At 41.5% G+C, this 15,699-nt stretch overlaps 1 protein-coding gene across 1 annotated transcript in view; it reads left to right on the top strand.

The window, feature by feature from the left end:
* Positions 1-14,530, top strand: part of cfap77 (cilia and flagella associated protein 77) — a 30,808-nt gene extending 16,278 nt beyond the window's left edge. The window contains exons 3-7 of the mRNA XM_056282751.1: positions 566-665; positions 1,424-1,691; positions 10,594-10,693; positions 10,833-10,928; positions 14,384-14,530. Coding sequence (XP_056138726.1) covers positions 566-665; positions 1,424-1,691; positions 10,594-10,693; positions 10,833-10,928; positions 14,384-14,389 — 570 coding nt within the window. The 3' untranslated portion in view covers positions 14,390-14,530. The remainder of the gene's footprint in view (positions 1-565; positions 666-1,423; positions 1,692-10,593; positions 10,694-10,832; positions 10,929-14,383) is intronic.
* Positions 14,531-15,699: the final 1,169 nt, after the last annotated feature.

Below are 15,699 nucleotides of genomic sequence, written 5' to 3'. Positions count from 1 at the left end.
TTATGTCCTTCAACATCTGCCAGACAATGCTCAGGATGTGGTATGAGTCTGAGGTGGCCAGTGCTCTCCTCTTTGCTGTTGTGTGTGGGGACAGCAGGTTGAGGGTAGCAGATGCAAACAGGATCAATAAACTGATCCACGAGGCCAGTGATGTTGTGTGGATGGAGCTGGACTGACAGGAGCCATGTACATCACGTGCACAGCGAGATAGTTTTATATATATGTTATGTTCTTTGCCGTTTAGCACTGCTGACAGCTGATGAGTGCATGTAGCATTAAACAGGCTTGTAATATATATATATATATATATATATATATATATATATATATATATATATATACACACACACACACACACACACACACACACACGTGCAGTGTGATGTGCATGTGCATGTGCATGTGTGTGAGGAGTAAAGGATGAATTTCTATCATGATAAGGAGAACCACAACAAAGAACCAATGCAGCGAACTGCTCAATTTTCATCTGTTCTGTTCTATTCCCATCTGTCCTGGTGTGTTCTTCTCCACCTACTAATGATGAAGGTGATGATCTGTCCTCCAGGCCTCCCTGGGTGAGAGCCGGTCCCATGGCATGCCCTGTCCCAGTCCGAACTTTGTCTACGGAACTAGAACAACAGTGAGAGATGGAGGGGTAGCAGAAGGTAAGCAGCACATCAGGATTGATTGACTGATTGATCGATTGATTGATCGATTGATTGATTGTGTACTGACTGGATAATAAGACCAAATTTTTGTCCTGGCGGAAATAATCAGCTCTCATTTCATCAATCATGATCAATATCATCAATACTACTTTGGGAAACCATGACCTGGATGAATGAGAACATTCACAGACACCATCAATCTCATACCTCACTCATGACCTGTCATGCATGGAGCTGCTGACACTCTGTGTGTGTGTGTGTGTGTGTGTGTGTGTGTGTGTGTGTGTGGTCATCTGAGGGTGTTTGTGGGGAGAAAGATGTCAGTGTTTCTCTCCCACACACACACACACACACACTGTGATTCCTACAGAAGATCAGAGTTTAGGGTTTCCCTGGAGCAGTTTTTAGACAGACAGACAGACAGACAGACAGACAGACAGACAGACAGATAGACAGATAGATAGATAGATAGATAGATAGATAGATAGATAGATAGATAGATAGATAGATAGATAGACAGACAGACAGACAGACAGACAGACAGACAGACAGACAGACAGACAGACAGACAGATAGATAGATAGATAGATAGATAGATAGATAGATAGATAGATAGATAGATAGATGGTTGTGATGGTGAAGTCATTAGATGATTTGTTTTCATTGTGTTGATGTTGAGGTTTGAACCCACAGTCAGGGTTTTGGTCCAGGTCCTTTAGCAGCATTCAGTAAAATAACCAATACCCCCCCCCCAGCTCTGTCCTCCTGGCGGATCCAGTCAGCGTGTCGGCATGGTGGCGTTGGATCCTCTCAGCCGCTGAAGACTGATTTCGTGTCTCTGAACAGAGATGGGGTAAAGGCTGGTCTGGTCACCAGCAAAGAAGTCAGCCAATACCGAGCCCAGCGGACCAGATCCAACCAGAATCAGAACCAGAATCACAGAAACCAGGACAGGGCCAGCAGCACCCGCCAATCAAACCATGGTCCTGGAGACAAAGACGAGACGTTTGGAATTAGAACAAGGTGAGTAGGCAGTGGACAGACAGACAGACAGACAGACAGACAGACAGACAGACAGACAGACAGACAGAGAGATACAGACAGAGAGACAGACAGACAGACAGACAGATAAAGACAGACAGACAGAGAGATACAGACACAGACAGATACAGACAGACAGACAGAGAGATACAGACAGAGAGATACAGACAAACAGAAAAACAGACAGAGACAGACAGAGAGATACAGACAGAAAGACAGACAGACAGACAGAGAGATACAGACAGAGATACAGACAGACAGACAGAGAGATACAGACAGAGAGACAGATACAGACAGACAGACAGACAGACAGATACAGACAAACAGAAAAACAGACAGAGAGATACAGACAGAAAGACAAACAGACAGAGAGATACAGACAGACAGACAGACAGACAGACAGACAGACAGACAGACAGACAGACACACACAAACAGAAAGACAGACAGACAGACAGACAGACAGACAGACAGACAGACAGACAGAGAGACAGACAGACAGGCAGAGAGACAGGCAGAGATACAGACAGACAGACAGATACACACCACCAGAAAGACAGACAGACAGACAGACAGATAGGCAGATACAGACAGACAGACAGATACACACCACCAGAAAGACAGACAGACAGACAGACAGACAGATAGGCAGATACAGACAGAAAGACAGAGAGACAGACAGAGAGATACAGACAGACAGACAGACAGACAGACAGACAGACAGACAGATACACACCACCAGAAAGACAGAAAGACAGAGAGGCAGACAGTGGAAAAGACACTTTAATTAAAAGTTTATTTTCATAGAGGAGGTTATTTGAGAGTGGCCAGTTACTGAAGGAGCTGTTCTGAAGTACTGGTGTTATACTGGTTCTGATGTTCTGAAGTAATGGTGTTCTACTGGTCCTAACGTTTTGAACTAATCGTGTTCTACTGATTCTAATGTTCTGAAGTACTGGTGTTAAACTGGCTCGAATGTTCTGAAGGAATGGTGTTATACTGGCTCTAATGTTCTGAAGTACTGGTGTTCTACCGATTCTAATGTTCTGGAGTAACAATGATTCCACCGGTTCTAATGTTGTGAAGTACTGGTGTTCTACTGGTTCTAATGTTCAGAAGGAACGGTGTTGTACTGGTTCTAATGTTGTAAAGTAACGGTGTTCTACTGGTTCTAATGTTCTGAAGTAATGGTATTCTACCGTTTCTAATGTTCTGAAGTAATGGTATTCTACCGGTTCTAATGTTGTGAAGTACTGGTGTTCTACTGGTTCTAATGTTGTGAAGTAATGGTGTTCTACTGGTTCTAATGTTCTGAAGTAATGGTATTCTACCGGTTCTAATGTTCTGAAGAAATGGTGTTCTACCGGTTCGAATGTTGTGAAGTACTGGTGTTCTACTGGTTCTAATGTAATGACGTAATGGTGTTCTACTGGTTCTAATGTTCTGAAGTAATGGTATTCTAACGGTTCTAATGTTCTGAAGTACTGGTGTTCTACTGGTTCTAATGTTGTGAAGTAATGGTGTTCTACTGGTTCTAATGTTCTGAAGTAATGGTATTCTACCGGTTCTAATGTTCTGAAGTACTGGTGTTCTACTGGTTCTAATGTTGTGAAGTACTGGTGTTAAACTGGCTCGAATGTTCTGAAGGAATGGTGTTATACTCGTTCTAATGTTGTGAAGTAAAGGTATTCTACCGGTTCTAATGTTGTGAAGTACTGGTGTTCTACTGGTTCTAATGTTGTGAAGTAATGGTGTTCTACTGGTTCTAAGGTTCTGAAGTAACGGTGTTCCACTGGTTCTAATGTTCTGAAGTACTGGTGTTCTACTGGTTCTAATGTTGTGAAGTACTGGTGTTAAACTGGCTCGAATGTTCTGAAGGAATGGTGTTATACTGGTTCTAATGTTCTGAAGTAATAGTGTTCCACTGGCTCTTACGTTCTGAATTAATGTGTTCTACTGGTTCTAATGTTGTGAGGTAACGGTGTTCTACTGGTTCTAATGTTGTGAAGTAACGGTGTTCTACTGGTTCTAATGTTGTGAAGTACTGGTGTTCTACTGGTTCTAATGTAATGAAGTAATGGTGTTCTACTGGTTCTAATGTTCTGAAGTAATGGTATTCTAACGGTTCTAATGTTCTGAAGTACTGGTGTTCTACTGGTTCTAATGTTGTGAAGTAATGGTGTTCTACTGGTTCTAATGTTGTGAAGTAATGGTGTTCTACTGGTTCTAATGTTCTGAAGTAATGGTATTCTACCGGTTCTAATGTTCTGAAGTACTGGTGTTCTACTGGTTCTAATGTTGTGAAGTACTGGTGTTAAACTGGCTCGAATGTTCTGAAGGAATGGTGTTATACTGGTTCTAATGTTCTGAAGTAAAGGTATTCTACCGGTTCTAATGTTGTGAAGTAATGGTGTTCTACTGGTTCTAATGTTCTGAAGCAACGGTGTTCCACTGGTTCTAATGTTCTGAAGTACTGGTGTTCTACTGGTTCTAATGTTGTGAAGTACTGGTGTTAAACTGGCTCGAATGTTCTGAAGAAATGGTGTTATACTGGTTCTAATGTTCTGAAGTAATAGTGTTCCACTGGCTCTTACGTTCTGAATTAATGTGTTCTACTGGTTCTAATGTTGTGAGGTAACGGTGTTCTACTGGTTCTCATGTTGTGAAGTAACGGTGTTCTACTGGTTCTAATGTTGTGAAGTACTGGTGTTCTACTGGTTCTAATGAAATGAAGTAATGGTGTTCTACTGGTTCTAATGTTCTAAAGTAATGGTATTCTAACGGTTCTAATGTTCTGAAGTACTGGTGTTCTACTGGTTCTAATGTTGTGAAGTAATGGTGTTCTACTGGTTCTAATGTTCTGAAGTAATGGTATTCTACCGGTTCTAATGTTCTGAAGTACTGGTGTTCTACTGGTTCTAATGTTGTGAAGTACTGGTGTTAAACTGGCTCGAATGTTCTGAAGGAATGGTGTTATACTGGTTCTAATGTTCTGAAGTAAAGGTATTCTACCGGTTCTAATGTTGTGAAATACTGGTGTTCTACTGGTTCTAATGTTGTGAAGTAATGGTGTTCTACTGGTTCTAAGGTTCTGAAGTAACGGTGTTCCACTGGTTCTAATGTTCTGAAGTACTGGTGTTCTACTGGTTCTAATGTTGTGAAGTACTGGTGTTAAACTGGCTCGAATGTTCTGAAGGAATGGTGTTATACTGGTTCTAATGTTCTGAAGTAATAGTGTTCCACTGGCTCTTACGTTCTGAATTAATGTGTTCTACTGGTTCTAATGTTGTGAGGTAACGGTGTTCTACTGGTTCTAATGTTGTGAAGTAACGGTGTTCTACTGGTTCTAATGTTGTGAAGTACTGGTGTTCTACCGGTTCTAATGTTCTGAAGTAACAGTATTCCACCGGTTCTAATGTTCTGAAGTAATGGTATTCTACCGGTTCTAATGTTCTGAAGGAACGGTGTTTTACTGGTCCTAGTGTTGTAAAGTAACGGTGTTCTACTGGTTCTAATGTTCTGAAGTAATGGTATTCTACTGGTTCTAATGTTCTGAAGTAATGGTATTCTACCGTTTCTAATGTTCTGAAGTAATGGTATTCTACCGGTTCTAATGTTGTGAAGTAATGGTGTTAAACTGGTTCTAATGTTCTGAGGTAATGGTATTCTACCGTTTCTAATGTTCTGAAGTAATGGTATTCTACCGGTTCTAATGTTGTGAAGTAATGGTGTTAAACTGGTTCTAATGTTCTGAAGTAATGGTATTCTATCGGTTCTAATGTTGTGAAGTACTGGTGTTCTACTGGTTTTAATGTTGTGAAGTAATGGTGTTCTACTGGTTCTAATGTTCTGAAGTAATGGCATTCTACTGGTTCTAATGTTCTGAAGTAATGGTGATCTACTGGTTCTAATGTTGTGAAGTACTGGTGTTAAACTGGCTCGAATGTTCTGAAGGAATGGTGTTATACTGGTTCTAATGTTCTGAAGTAATAGTGTTCCACTGGTTCTTATGTTCTGAAGTAATGGTATTCCACTGGCTCTTACGTTCTGAATTAATGTGTTCTACTGGTTCTAATGTTGTGAAGTAGCGGTGTTCTACTGGTTCTAATGTTGTGAAGTACTGGTGTTCTACCGATTGTAATGTTCTGAAGTAACAGTATTCCACCGGTTCTAATGTTCTGAAGTAATGTGTTCTACTGATTCTAATGTTCTGAAGGAACGGTGTTTTACTGGTCCTAGTGTTGTAAAGTAACGGTGTTCTACTGGTTCTAATGTTCTGAAGTAATGGTGTTCTACTGGTTCTAAGGTTCTGAAGTAACGGTGTTCCACTGGTTCTAATGTTCTGAAGTACTGGTGTTCTACTGGTTCTAATGTTGTGAAGTACTGGTGTTAAACTGGCTCGAATGTTCTGAAGGAATGGTGTTATACTGGTTCTAATGTTCTGAAGTAATAGTGTTCCACTGGCTCTTACGTTCTGAATTAATGTGTTCTACTGGTTCTAATGTTGTGAGGTAACGATGTTCTACTGGTTCTAATGTTGTGAAGTAACGGTGTTCTACTGGTTCTAATGTTGTGAAGTACTGGTGTTCTACCGGTTCTAATGTTCTGAAGTAACAGTATTCCACCGGTTCTAATGTTCTGAAGTAATGGTATTCTACCGGTTCTAATGTTCTGAAGGAACGGTGTTTTACTGGTCCTAGTGTTGTAAAGTAACGGTGTTCTACTGGTTCTAATGTTCTGAAGTAATGGTATTCTACTGGTTCTAATGTTCTGAAGTAATGGTATTCTACCGTTTCTAATGTTCTGAAGTAATGGTATTCTACCGGTTCTAATGTTGTGAAGTAATGGTGTTAAACTGGTTCTAATGTTCTGAAGTAATGGTATTCTACCGTTTCTAATGTTCTGAAGTAATGGTATTCTACCGGTTCTAATGTTGTGAAGTAATGGTGTTAAACTGGTTCTAATGTTCTGAAGTAATGGTATTCTATCGGTTCTAATGTTGTGAAGTACTGGTGTTCTACTGGTTTTAATGTTCTGAAGTAATGGTGTTCTACTGGTTCTAATGTTCTGAAGTAATGGCATTCTACTGGTTCTAATGTTCTGAAGTAATGGTGATCTACTGGTTCTAATGTTGTGAAGTACTGGTGTTAAACTGGCTCGAATGTTCTGAAGGAATGGTGTTATACTGGTTCTAATGTTCTGAAGTAATAGTGTTCCACTGGTTCTTATGTTCTGAAGTAATGGTATTCCACTGGCTCTTACGTTCTGAATTAATGTGTTCTACTGGTTCTAATGTTGTGAAGTAGCGGTGTTCTACTGGTTCTAATGTTGTGAAGTACTGGTGTTCTACCGATTGTAATGTTCTGAAGTAACAGTATTCCACCGGTTCTAATGTTCTGAAGTAATGTGTTCTACTGATTCTAATGTTCTGAAGTAACGGTGTTGTATTGGTTCTAATGTTGTGAAGTAGCGGTGTTCTACTGGTTCTAATGTTGTGAAGTACTGGTGTTCTACCGATTCTAATGTTCTGAAGTAACAGTATTCCACTGGTTCTAATGTTCTGAAGTAATGTGTTCTACTGATTCTAATGTTCTGAAGTAACGGTGTTGTATTGGTTCTAATGTTGTAAAGTAACGGTGTTCTACTGGTTCTAATGTTGTGAAGTAATGATGTTCTACTGGTTCTAATGTTCTGAAGTAATAGTATTCTACCATTTCTAATGTTCTGAAGTAATGGTATTCTACCGGTTCTAATGTTCTGAAGTAATGGTATTCTACCGGTTCTAATGTTGTGAAGTAATGGTGTTCTACTGGTTCTAATGTTCTGAAGTAATGGTATTCTACCGGTTCTAATGTTCTGAAGTACTGGTGTTCTACCGGTTCTAATGTTCTGAAGTAATGGTGTTCTACTGGTTCTAATGCCAAGTACAACTGGGGGGACAAAATCCAAAAAAATAAAGAAAAGAAAAGAAAAAGAAAGTCCTAATGTCGTGCATAAAAGCAACACACTTTATATAGGGGCCAAAATGTCAGCCATCCAGCTTTTGAAAAGCACGAGAAGAGTAAAGAGCACAAGAACATCGTGCCAACTATTGATAACAGGTGCAGCAGGACCAGAAACCCACTCGCCCCCTTGACACGAAGCAGGGCAAACTGAATGAAGAACAGCGTCAAGCACGGCGTAGTTTTTCTGTTGAAACATGCACGCCCGATGCCTTCATGTGAGGAGTGGACCAACTTCTGGTGCAGCGTGTTTTGGGGTTTGAAAGCAACTGAGATGTGGTGTTTGGAAAATACGCATCTCAGCTGTTCCAACACTCCGCCTCATACGGAATCACCACTGGTTTACTCTTAGACAGCTGTTGTCCTTCTCCTCTCTTCGATCGGCTGGTGCACTGTTTGGGGTCTTCCTGGCTTTGACAAGTGCCCAGTTAGGATAACCACACTTAACTAGGCCTGTTTAATGTGTTAATTAAACATCACAGACGCTGGTTTCCTTTACTGTTGACTGAGTGGCATCGAAATCGGCCAGTGGTAAACAGGACTCAGGGGTTTCAATAAAATGGCGTCTCAGTATCCTATAGATTGCCTCGGGATTAATAACTGTGCCAGATGACGAGCTGCTCTTCAATCCTACTTCGACAATACTTTTGCTCTGCTAAGAAGATGGCTCAGAATCTTATCTCTCTGTTCATCAGTTGAGAAATGTCACTTGTACAAATACACCTCCATCATATCAATCGACTCTTGAATGGAGTATTTGTCATCCCCACCACCACGACACATGGGAGGCTCCTTAATATCAGGTCTGACTACCAGGCTCATTTTGGAAAGGCCAGTGGTTGTGTCTGGCACCTGATTTAGCTGATGGGGGCTGCTTTGGGGTGAGTGGGGGCTGATTAGCTAACAAGCGGCTGTCTATTGATTCACCTATCCGATTCCCTAACTCGCTGATGAGTAACTGTCACGTAACTGTTGGGTGGTGTTCTCATTGCTGACAACAGGGGTGGAAAACTGAGCTTCACATGGAGGGGAGGTGGTGTCAGTGATATTGTCTGATTCTAATGGCTCCTCGCTAGTTAACACTGTAGTCCTACTCCGAACTGCTAGTCTACTACATCTGTGTAAAACAAACCCTGCCTCTCCCAACAACTGGTGTAAAAATACTGAAAGTATCCTGACCTCTTCCTGCCATATCTCGCACAATATATGGCTATTTAAGGCTGCAGCAAGCAAACCAAAATAAAGTAGTTTTACACACCTCAGAGAAAAGTATAATGTGTGCTATGATTCCTTTTGTAAGGTTAAAGATTATAAATGTCTGTGTTTATACAGAATATTGTGGTTCATTGATTAAACATAAGGTTGGTGATATACAGACTGTAACAGAAAATTTTACATACAGGTTTTGAGAATGTTCACCAAGAAGAAAACATATAAAATAAAGATAACATGAACAACATATTGACTCAGTTGTAGCGGCAAACTTGCCACAGACAGGTTAGCCTTCCTACACTGTGGAAATTGCAATTGGTGATGAGGGGCATTTGAAAGTTGAGGTGTACCATAAGCCAACACATACTGATCAGTACTTAAGGTTTGACTTAAGGTTTGAAGGGACGAAATCCCACATTAAACAGGCCCTGGTTAAGTGTGGTTATCCTAACTAGGCGTTTGTCCCATGCCTCCCTCAGCCCTTCTGCAAGGGTAAAGAGTTGTCTGTTGTTCCACGGCCTGAATCCACATTGTTCCTCCTGGATCCGAGGTTCGACAATTGGTCGGAGCCTCCTTTCCACTACTTTCCAGCACCCTAGAGTAGACTTTTGAAGGGAGGCTAAGCAGTGCGATGCCCTGATAATTTGGAGCACTACTTCCGGTCCCCCTTTTTAAATATGGGAACCGGCATCCCAGTCAGCCACTCCACAAGTACTGTCCCCGACCTCCACACGACACTGAAGAGGCATATCAGCCAAGACAGACCAACAATGTCCAGAACCTTCAGCATCTCAGGGTGAATGTCATCCACACCTTGCCACCGAGGAGCTTCTCAACTACCTCAGAGACCTCTGCCAACTCTCAACTCTCTCCCAACACACATATTTTCCAAACACCACATCTCAGTTGCTTTCAAATCCCAAAACACGCTGCACCAGAAATTGGTCCACCCCAAGGATCAGGTCCCTGGCACAAACAGAGCAACATAGTGTAGCTGTTAAGTGCCAGGAGGATTGCTGTGACTTGTACACTGGGAAAACTAAACAGACGCTGGCCAAGAGGATGACACAACACAGGAGAGCTAACACACCAGGCCAGGACTCCACAGACTACACCATCTACACAGTCTGCACCATCTACACAGTCTACACCATCTACACAGTCTGCACCATCTACACAGTCTGCACCATCTACACAGTCTACACCATCTACAGGCCAGTGGCCACTCTTTCGGGGATGAGGATGTGCACATCCTGGATAGGGGGGAACGCTGGTTTGAACGGGGAGTAAAAGAGGCCATCTACGTGAAGAGGGAATGACCATCCCTGAACTCGGGGGGGAGACACATAAGAGTACATCTCTCACCATCTTACAATGCTGTGATTGCAAACATTCCTCAATCTTCTGTGAATAGTACACGACCATTGTAACTCTAGTTAATGGTCATGGCAATTTGCATATGAATCTGGGCATTGTTTTTGGTCATTATGCCACTGTATTGTGTATAAGGGTGGGGCACCTGCAGTCAGGCGAGACTGAAGAGGTCACTTAGATGATGATGAAACGGTTCTCCCGCTAAACTTTGCATCCAGATGAACTGGTTCAAGTATCTGGGATTTCAAATATGTCTGTCTTTCTGTGTGTCTCTCTTTCTGTTTGTCTGTCTATCAGTTCCTCCCCTCCTCTCTCAGAACTGTTGGCTCATCAGTACGGTCGACAGTGGTTGGAGGAACAACAGACCAGAAATCAGAACCAGCAGAACTTTAGAAAGGTAAACAGCATGGAAAACAATCTATTTTACTATTTAATAATGCCTGGATATACACTTTTCTGTGTGTGTGTGTGTGTGTGTGTGTGTGTGTGTGTGTGTGTGTGTGTGCGTGTGTGTGTATGTATGTGTGTGGCTGAAGCTTGCCATGGTTCCACACACCAGAACCAGTTTGTTGAGGAGGAGCAAAGCGTTTCCCCAGTCTGGACCTCTGTTTAAACTCTCCCGATACACACAGGTACACACACAGAGAAACACACACACACACCGAGTTTAAAATGTTCTGTTGTTTATGTGAACAGTGTCTGTCTGTCTGTCTGTCTGTCTGTCTGTCTGTCTGTAGGTGTCTCTAGCTCTAGGCACCTTCAGGGATCCAGAAATTGAGCTCTGATACAAACACTGATCCTAATTCTGACATGAACACTGATCTGAGTACTCCTCCAGTCTTCTCCATGTGACCGACTGTTTACATTCCACACTTTCCTTCCGGAACCTCCGTTTCCGCCTATGGTGGCACCCTACAGTCCTGTTCCGCCCACTAGCTCCCTCTACTGGCCTCATCTGTTATTGGCCTGCTCACCGGGAGTTTTCCCCATACAGACTATTACAAACCCCAATTCCGGTGAAGTTGGGACGTTGTGTAAAACGTGAATAAAAACAGAATACAATGATTTGCAAATCCTTTTCCACCTATATTCAACTGAATACACTACAAAGACAAGATATTTAATGTTAAAACTGATAAACTTTATTGTTTTTTGCAAATATTCACTCATTGTGAATGTGATGCCTGCAACACGTTCCAAAGAAGCTGGGACAGGGGCATGTTCACCACTGTGTTACACCACCTTTCCTTTTAACAACACTTAATAAGCGTTTGGGAACTGAGGACACTGCTTGTTGAAGCTTTGTAGGTGGAATTCTTTCCCATTCTTGCTTGATGTACGACTTCAGTTGCTCAACAATCCGGGGTCTCCGTTGTCGTATTTTGCGCTTCATAATGCGCCACACATGTTCAATGGGAGACAGGTCTGGACTGCAGGCAGGCCAGTCCAGTACCCGCCCTCTTTTACTACGAAGCCCCGCTGGTGTAACACGTGCAGAATGTGGCTTGGCATTGTCTTGCTGAAATAAGCAGGGACGTCCCTGAAAAAGACGTCGCTTGGATGGCAGCATATGTTGCTCCAAAACCTGTATGTACCTTTCAGCATTAATGGTGCCTTCACAGATGTGCAAGTTACTCATGATGCCATGGGCACTAACACACCCCCATACCATCACAGATGCTGGCTTTTGGACTTTGCGCTGATAACAATCTGGATGGTCCTCTTCCTCTTTAGCCCGGAGGACACGACGTCCATGATATCCAAAAACAATGTGAAATGTGGACTCGTCAGACCACAGCACACTTGTCCACTTGGCGTCAGTCCATCTCAGATGAGCTCGGGCCAGAGAAGCCGGCGGCATTTCTGGGTGGTGTTGATATCTGGCTTTGGCTTTGCATGGTAGAGTTTTAACTTGCACTTGTAGATCTAGCGACCAGCTGTGTTAACTGACGATGGTTTTCCCAAGTGCTCCTGAGCCCACGTGGTCATATCCTTTACACAGTGATGTCGGTTTTTAATGCAGGGCCGCCTGAGGGGTCGAAGGTCACGGGCATTCAGTGTTGGTTTTGGGCCTTGCCACTTACGTGCAGAGATTTCTCCAGATTCTCTGAATCTTGTGATGATATTATGGACTGGAGATGATGAAATCCCTAAATTCCTTGCAGTTGTACGTTGAGAAACGTTGTTCTTAAACTGTTGGACTATTTGCTCACGCAGTTGTTCACAAAGTAGTGAACCTCGCCCCATCCTTGCTTGTGAACGACTGAGCCTTTCGGGGATGCTCCTTTTATATCCAATCATGACACTCCCCTGTTCCCAGTGAACCTGTTCACCTGTGGAATGTTCCACACAGGTGTTTTTTGAGCATTCCTCAACTTTCCCAGTCTTTTGTTGCCCCTGTCCCAGCTTCTTTGGAACGTGTTGCAGGCATCACATTCAAAACGAGTGAATATTTGCAAAAAACAATAAAGTTTATCAGTTTGAACATTAAATATCTTGTCTTTGTAGTGTATTCAACTGAATATATGTGGAAAAGGATTTGCAAATCATTGTATTCTGTTTTTCTTCAGGTTTTACACAACGTCCCAGCTTCATTGGAATTGGGGTTTGTATATGGCACCGTGCTTCTCATCCACACGGCGTATGTAATTGTAGAAACAACAGACACCTAATATCTGGAGCAAACAGCTGCAGTTAGCGTCCTACTGGTTGTACTCCATTGGTTTGAACTGCTTTGACACCAAGCAGTTTTGGCCTCCTGAATGTGAACTCTCTGGGTAATAAGTCCTTTATCGTTAGCCAAATCAAGTCAAATGTCTTTGTTTCAAACACGCAAAATGAAAGAAAAAAATGACTAAGCATAAACCCATCCGTCCATTATCCAAACCGCTTACCCTGCTCTCAGGGTCGTGGGATGCTGGAGCCTATCCCAGCAGCCACTGGGCGGCAGGCGGGGGGAGACACCCTGGACAGGCTGCCAGGCCGCCAGGCCGAGCATAAATAAATAAAAATAACAACAAATGATAAAAATAAAACCAGAAGAATTCAACAAAAGCATCTCAATAGAGAATCCAACAAAAACTTTGTTTGAAAAGGAGCAGGAGGAAGTTACTGCTTATCATTTCCTGCCCCCGCTCTATCGCTCAATTAATTAACCTCAATAATAAACTAGTTTGTGTCTTTAGTGGGTCATTCTCAATATCTATCACAGAATGACTCAATAAAAAAATAATAAAAGCAATGAAAATAAAAACAATAAAACAACAAACACAAAGAAAACAATAACAATGATTTCCAAAAACAACAATAACAGCATCCACCATGGGTGTCACGGTCATGAGAGGAGCCAAACCTCCTCCGCATCCTTGCACCTCTTAAAAACAATTTTTTGTACCACTTTTGAATTGATTTAAACTTGTGCTTTCCTTGAGTTCTTCGTCTAGACCATTCCCCTAATTGGAGATACACATACTTTTGTGAGTGATATGAACACAGTGTTTCTTAAAATGTAATTTTCCTCTTAAATTGACCCCCCCCCATCTGAGAACAGTTGTTGTATGTTGCCAGGGAGCAGATTATATCTTACTTTGAACAACATTTGTGCAGTCTTGAATTCTACCAGGTCCATGACTTCATAGCCCGTGAGTTTAAAAAGTCTGTTGGTGTGTTCCCTATATCCTACATTGTTTACTATCCTTATTGCTCTTTTTTGTAGTACACATAATGATTGTAGGTTGCTTTTGTAGGTGTTCCCCATACCTCCACGCTGTAATTCAAATATGGCAATACAAGTGAAAAATACAGAATGTACAATGTTTTACGTTCCAGAATGTGCCTTGCCTTTCCCAGAACTCCAATGCCATTTTTGTTCTCATGAATATTATATGAGGTTTCCAGCAGATTTTATGGTCAAGTATCACACCCAGAAATGTATTTTCATATACTCTTTCAATGTTGATATTGTTGATTATTAATTCTACTTGTGTGTCTATTTTACGATTTCCAAATAACATAAACTTAGTTTTATTCAGATAATATGTTTCTGGCAAACCACATTTTTTAATTTTTCATTTCATTTTCATTTCAGCTGTGATCACAACTCCAAAAGCTCCTGTAAAGTCTCCCTGGAACAAAAAATGATTGTGTCATCCACAAATAAAATTAATTTCAATGGACTTGATACCTTACACATGTCATTGATACACAGAACAAATAATTTAGGGCCTAATACTGACCCCTGTGGGACTCCACATGTAATGTCCATGCATGTTGATTTGTAGTCACCTATCTGCATAAATTGTTGTCTGATTCCCATATAACTTTTCAGCCAATTTAGCCCCACCCCTCTGATACCATACCATCTCATTTTATTAAGTAATATTTCATGGTCAATTGTATCAAATGCTTTTTTTAATCTATAAATACTCCCACTGCATATTTCTTGTTATCAATACAACTAGTTATCTCTTCTATTAGCGCCATTAATGCCATAGATGTCGACCTGTTTGATCGGAACCCATACTGACTGTCTGACAACAATTTATGTTTCTCAATAAAATTATCCAACCAGAGAAGGGGCAGCCTACTGAGAATGAAGCCATGGGAGGAGGGGTGAGGCGATGCAGAAGGAGGGCAGAACCAACATCAACCCCCCTCCTGCTCCAGCCAGCCAACGTTTGGTTCTTACTCTTGTTAACAATATCAATGATTTCCATTCTTTCTACAGGTCTCAAAGATTGAGCTTTGAATTCTATCTCCATAATCCTCAATAGCCCCCACCTCTTTTGGCTGTGGGTCATTGATTTCTTTTGCCAGTTTTGGTCCCACACTTAGAAAAAAATTTGTTAAACCCAATTACCACATCATTCATACTGTTTACAGTTTTATCATTGTCCAGTAAATACTGAGGGCAACTTGTGTTTGTTGATCAATTTCGAATAATGCTATTTAATATTCTCCATGTACCCTTGATATTGTCTTTGTTTTCCTCTAATATTTTGTTTTAATGTTCCTTCTTGCACATTCTCATAATATTATTTTGATATCTTTTGTATCTATTTTCTGCCTCTACTGTTCTACATTTTATGAACTGTCTATAGAGAGCATTATTTTTTCCCCGGTCATTTTGCAGCCCCTTTGCAATCCACGGTCTATCCTCATAGTTTTGCTTCCTGTTGTATTGTTTTATTGGGCAGTTTTTGTCATATAGTGTTATAAATAGACTGGGAAATGTACTATAGGCTTTGTCAATATCATTCTCCTCATGTACTTTTTTCCAGTTTTGTTCAAACAATTCATTCCTAAATGCACTCATGGCTTCCTCCGTTCTCACTCTCCTGTATTTTATCACACTGTCTTCCTTAGCCTTCACATATCACAGCCACAGATCACTTGTATCATTCG

This window comes from Lampris incognitus, chromosome 1 (genome assembly GCF_029633865.1).
Source record: "Lampris incognitus isolate fLamInc1 chromosome 1, fLamInc1.hap2, whole genome shotgun sequence".
Classification (NCBI taxonomy): Eukaryota; Metazoa; Chordata; class Actinopteri; order Lampriformes; family Lampridae; genus Lampris; species Lampris incognitus.
This window is presented reverse-complemented; position numbering and strand designations above follow the sequence as displayed.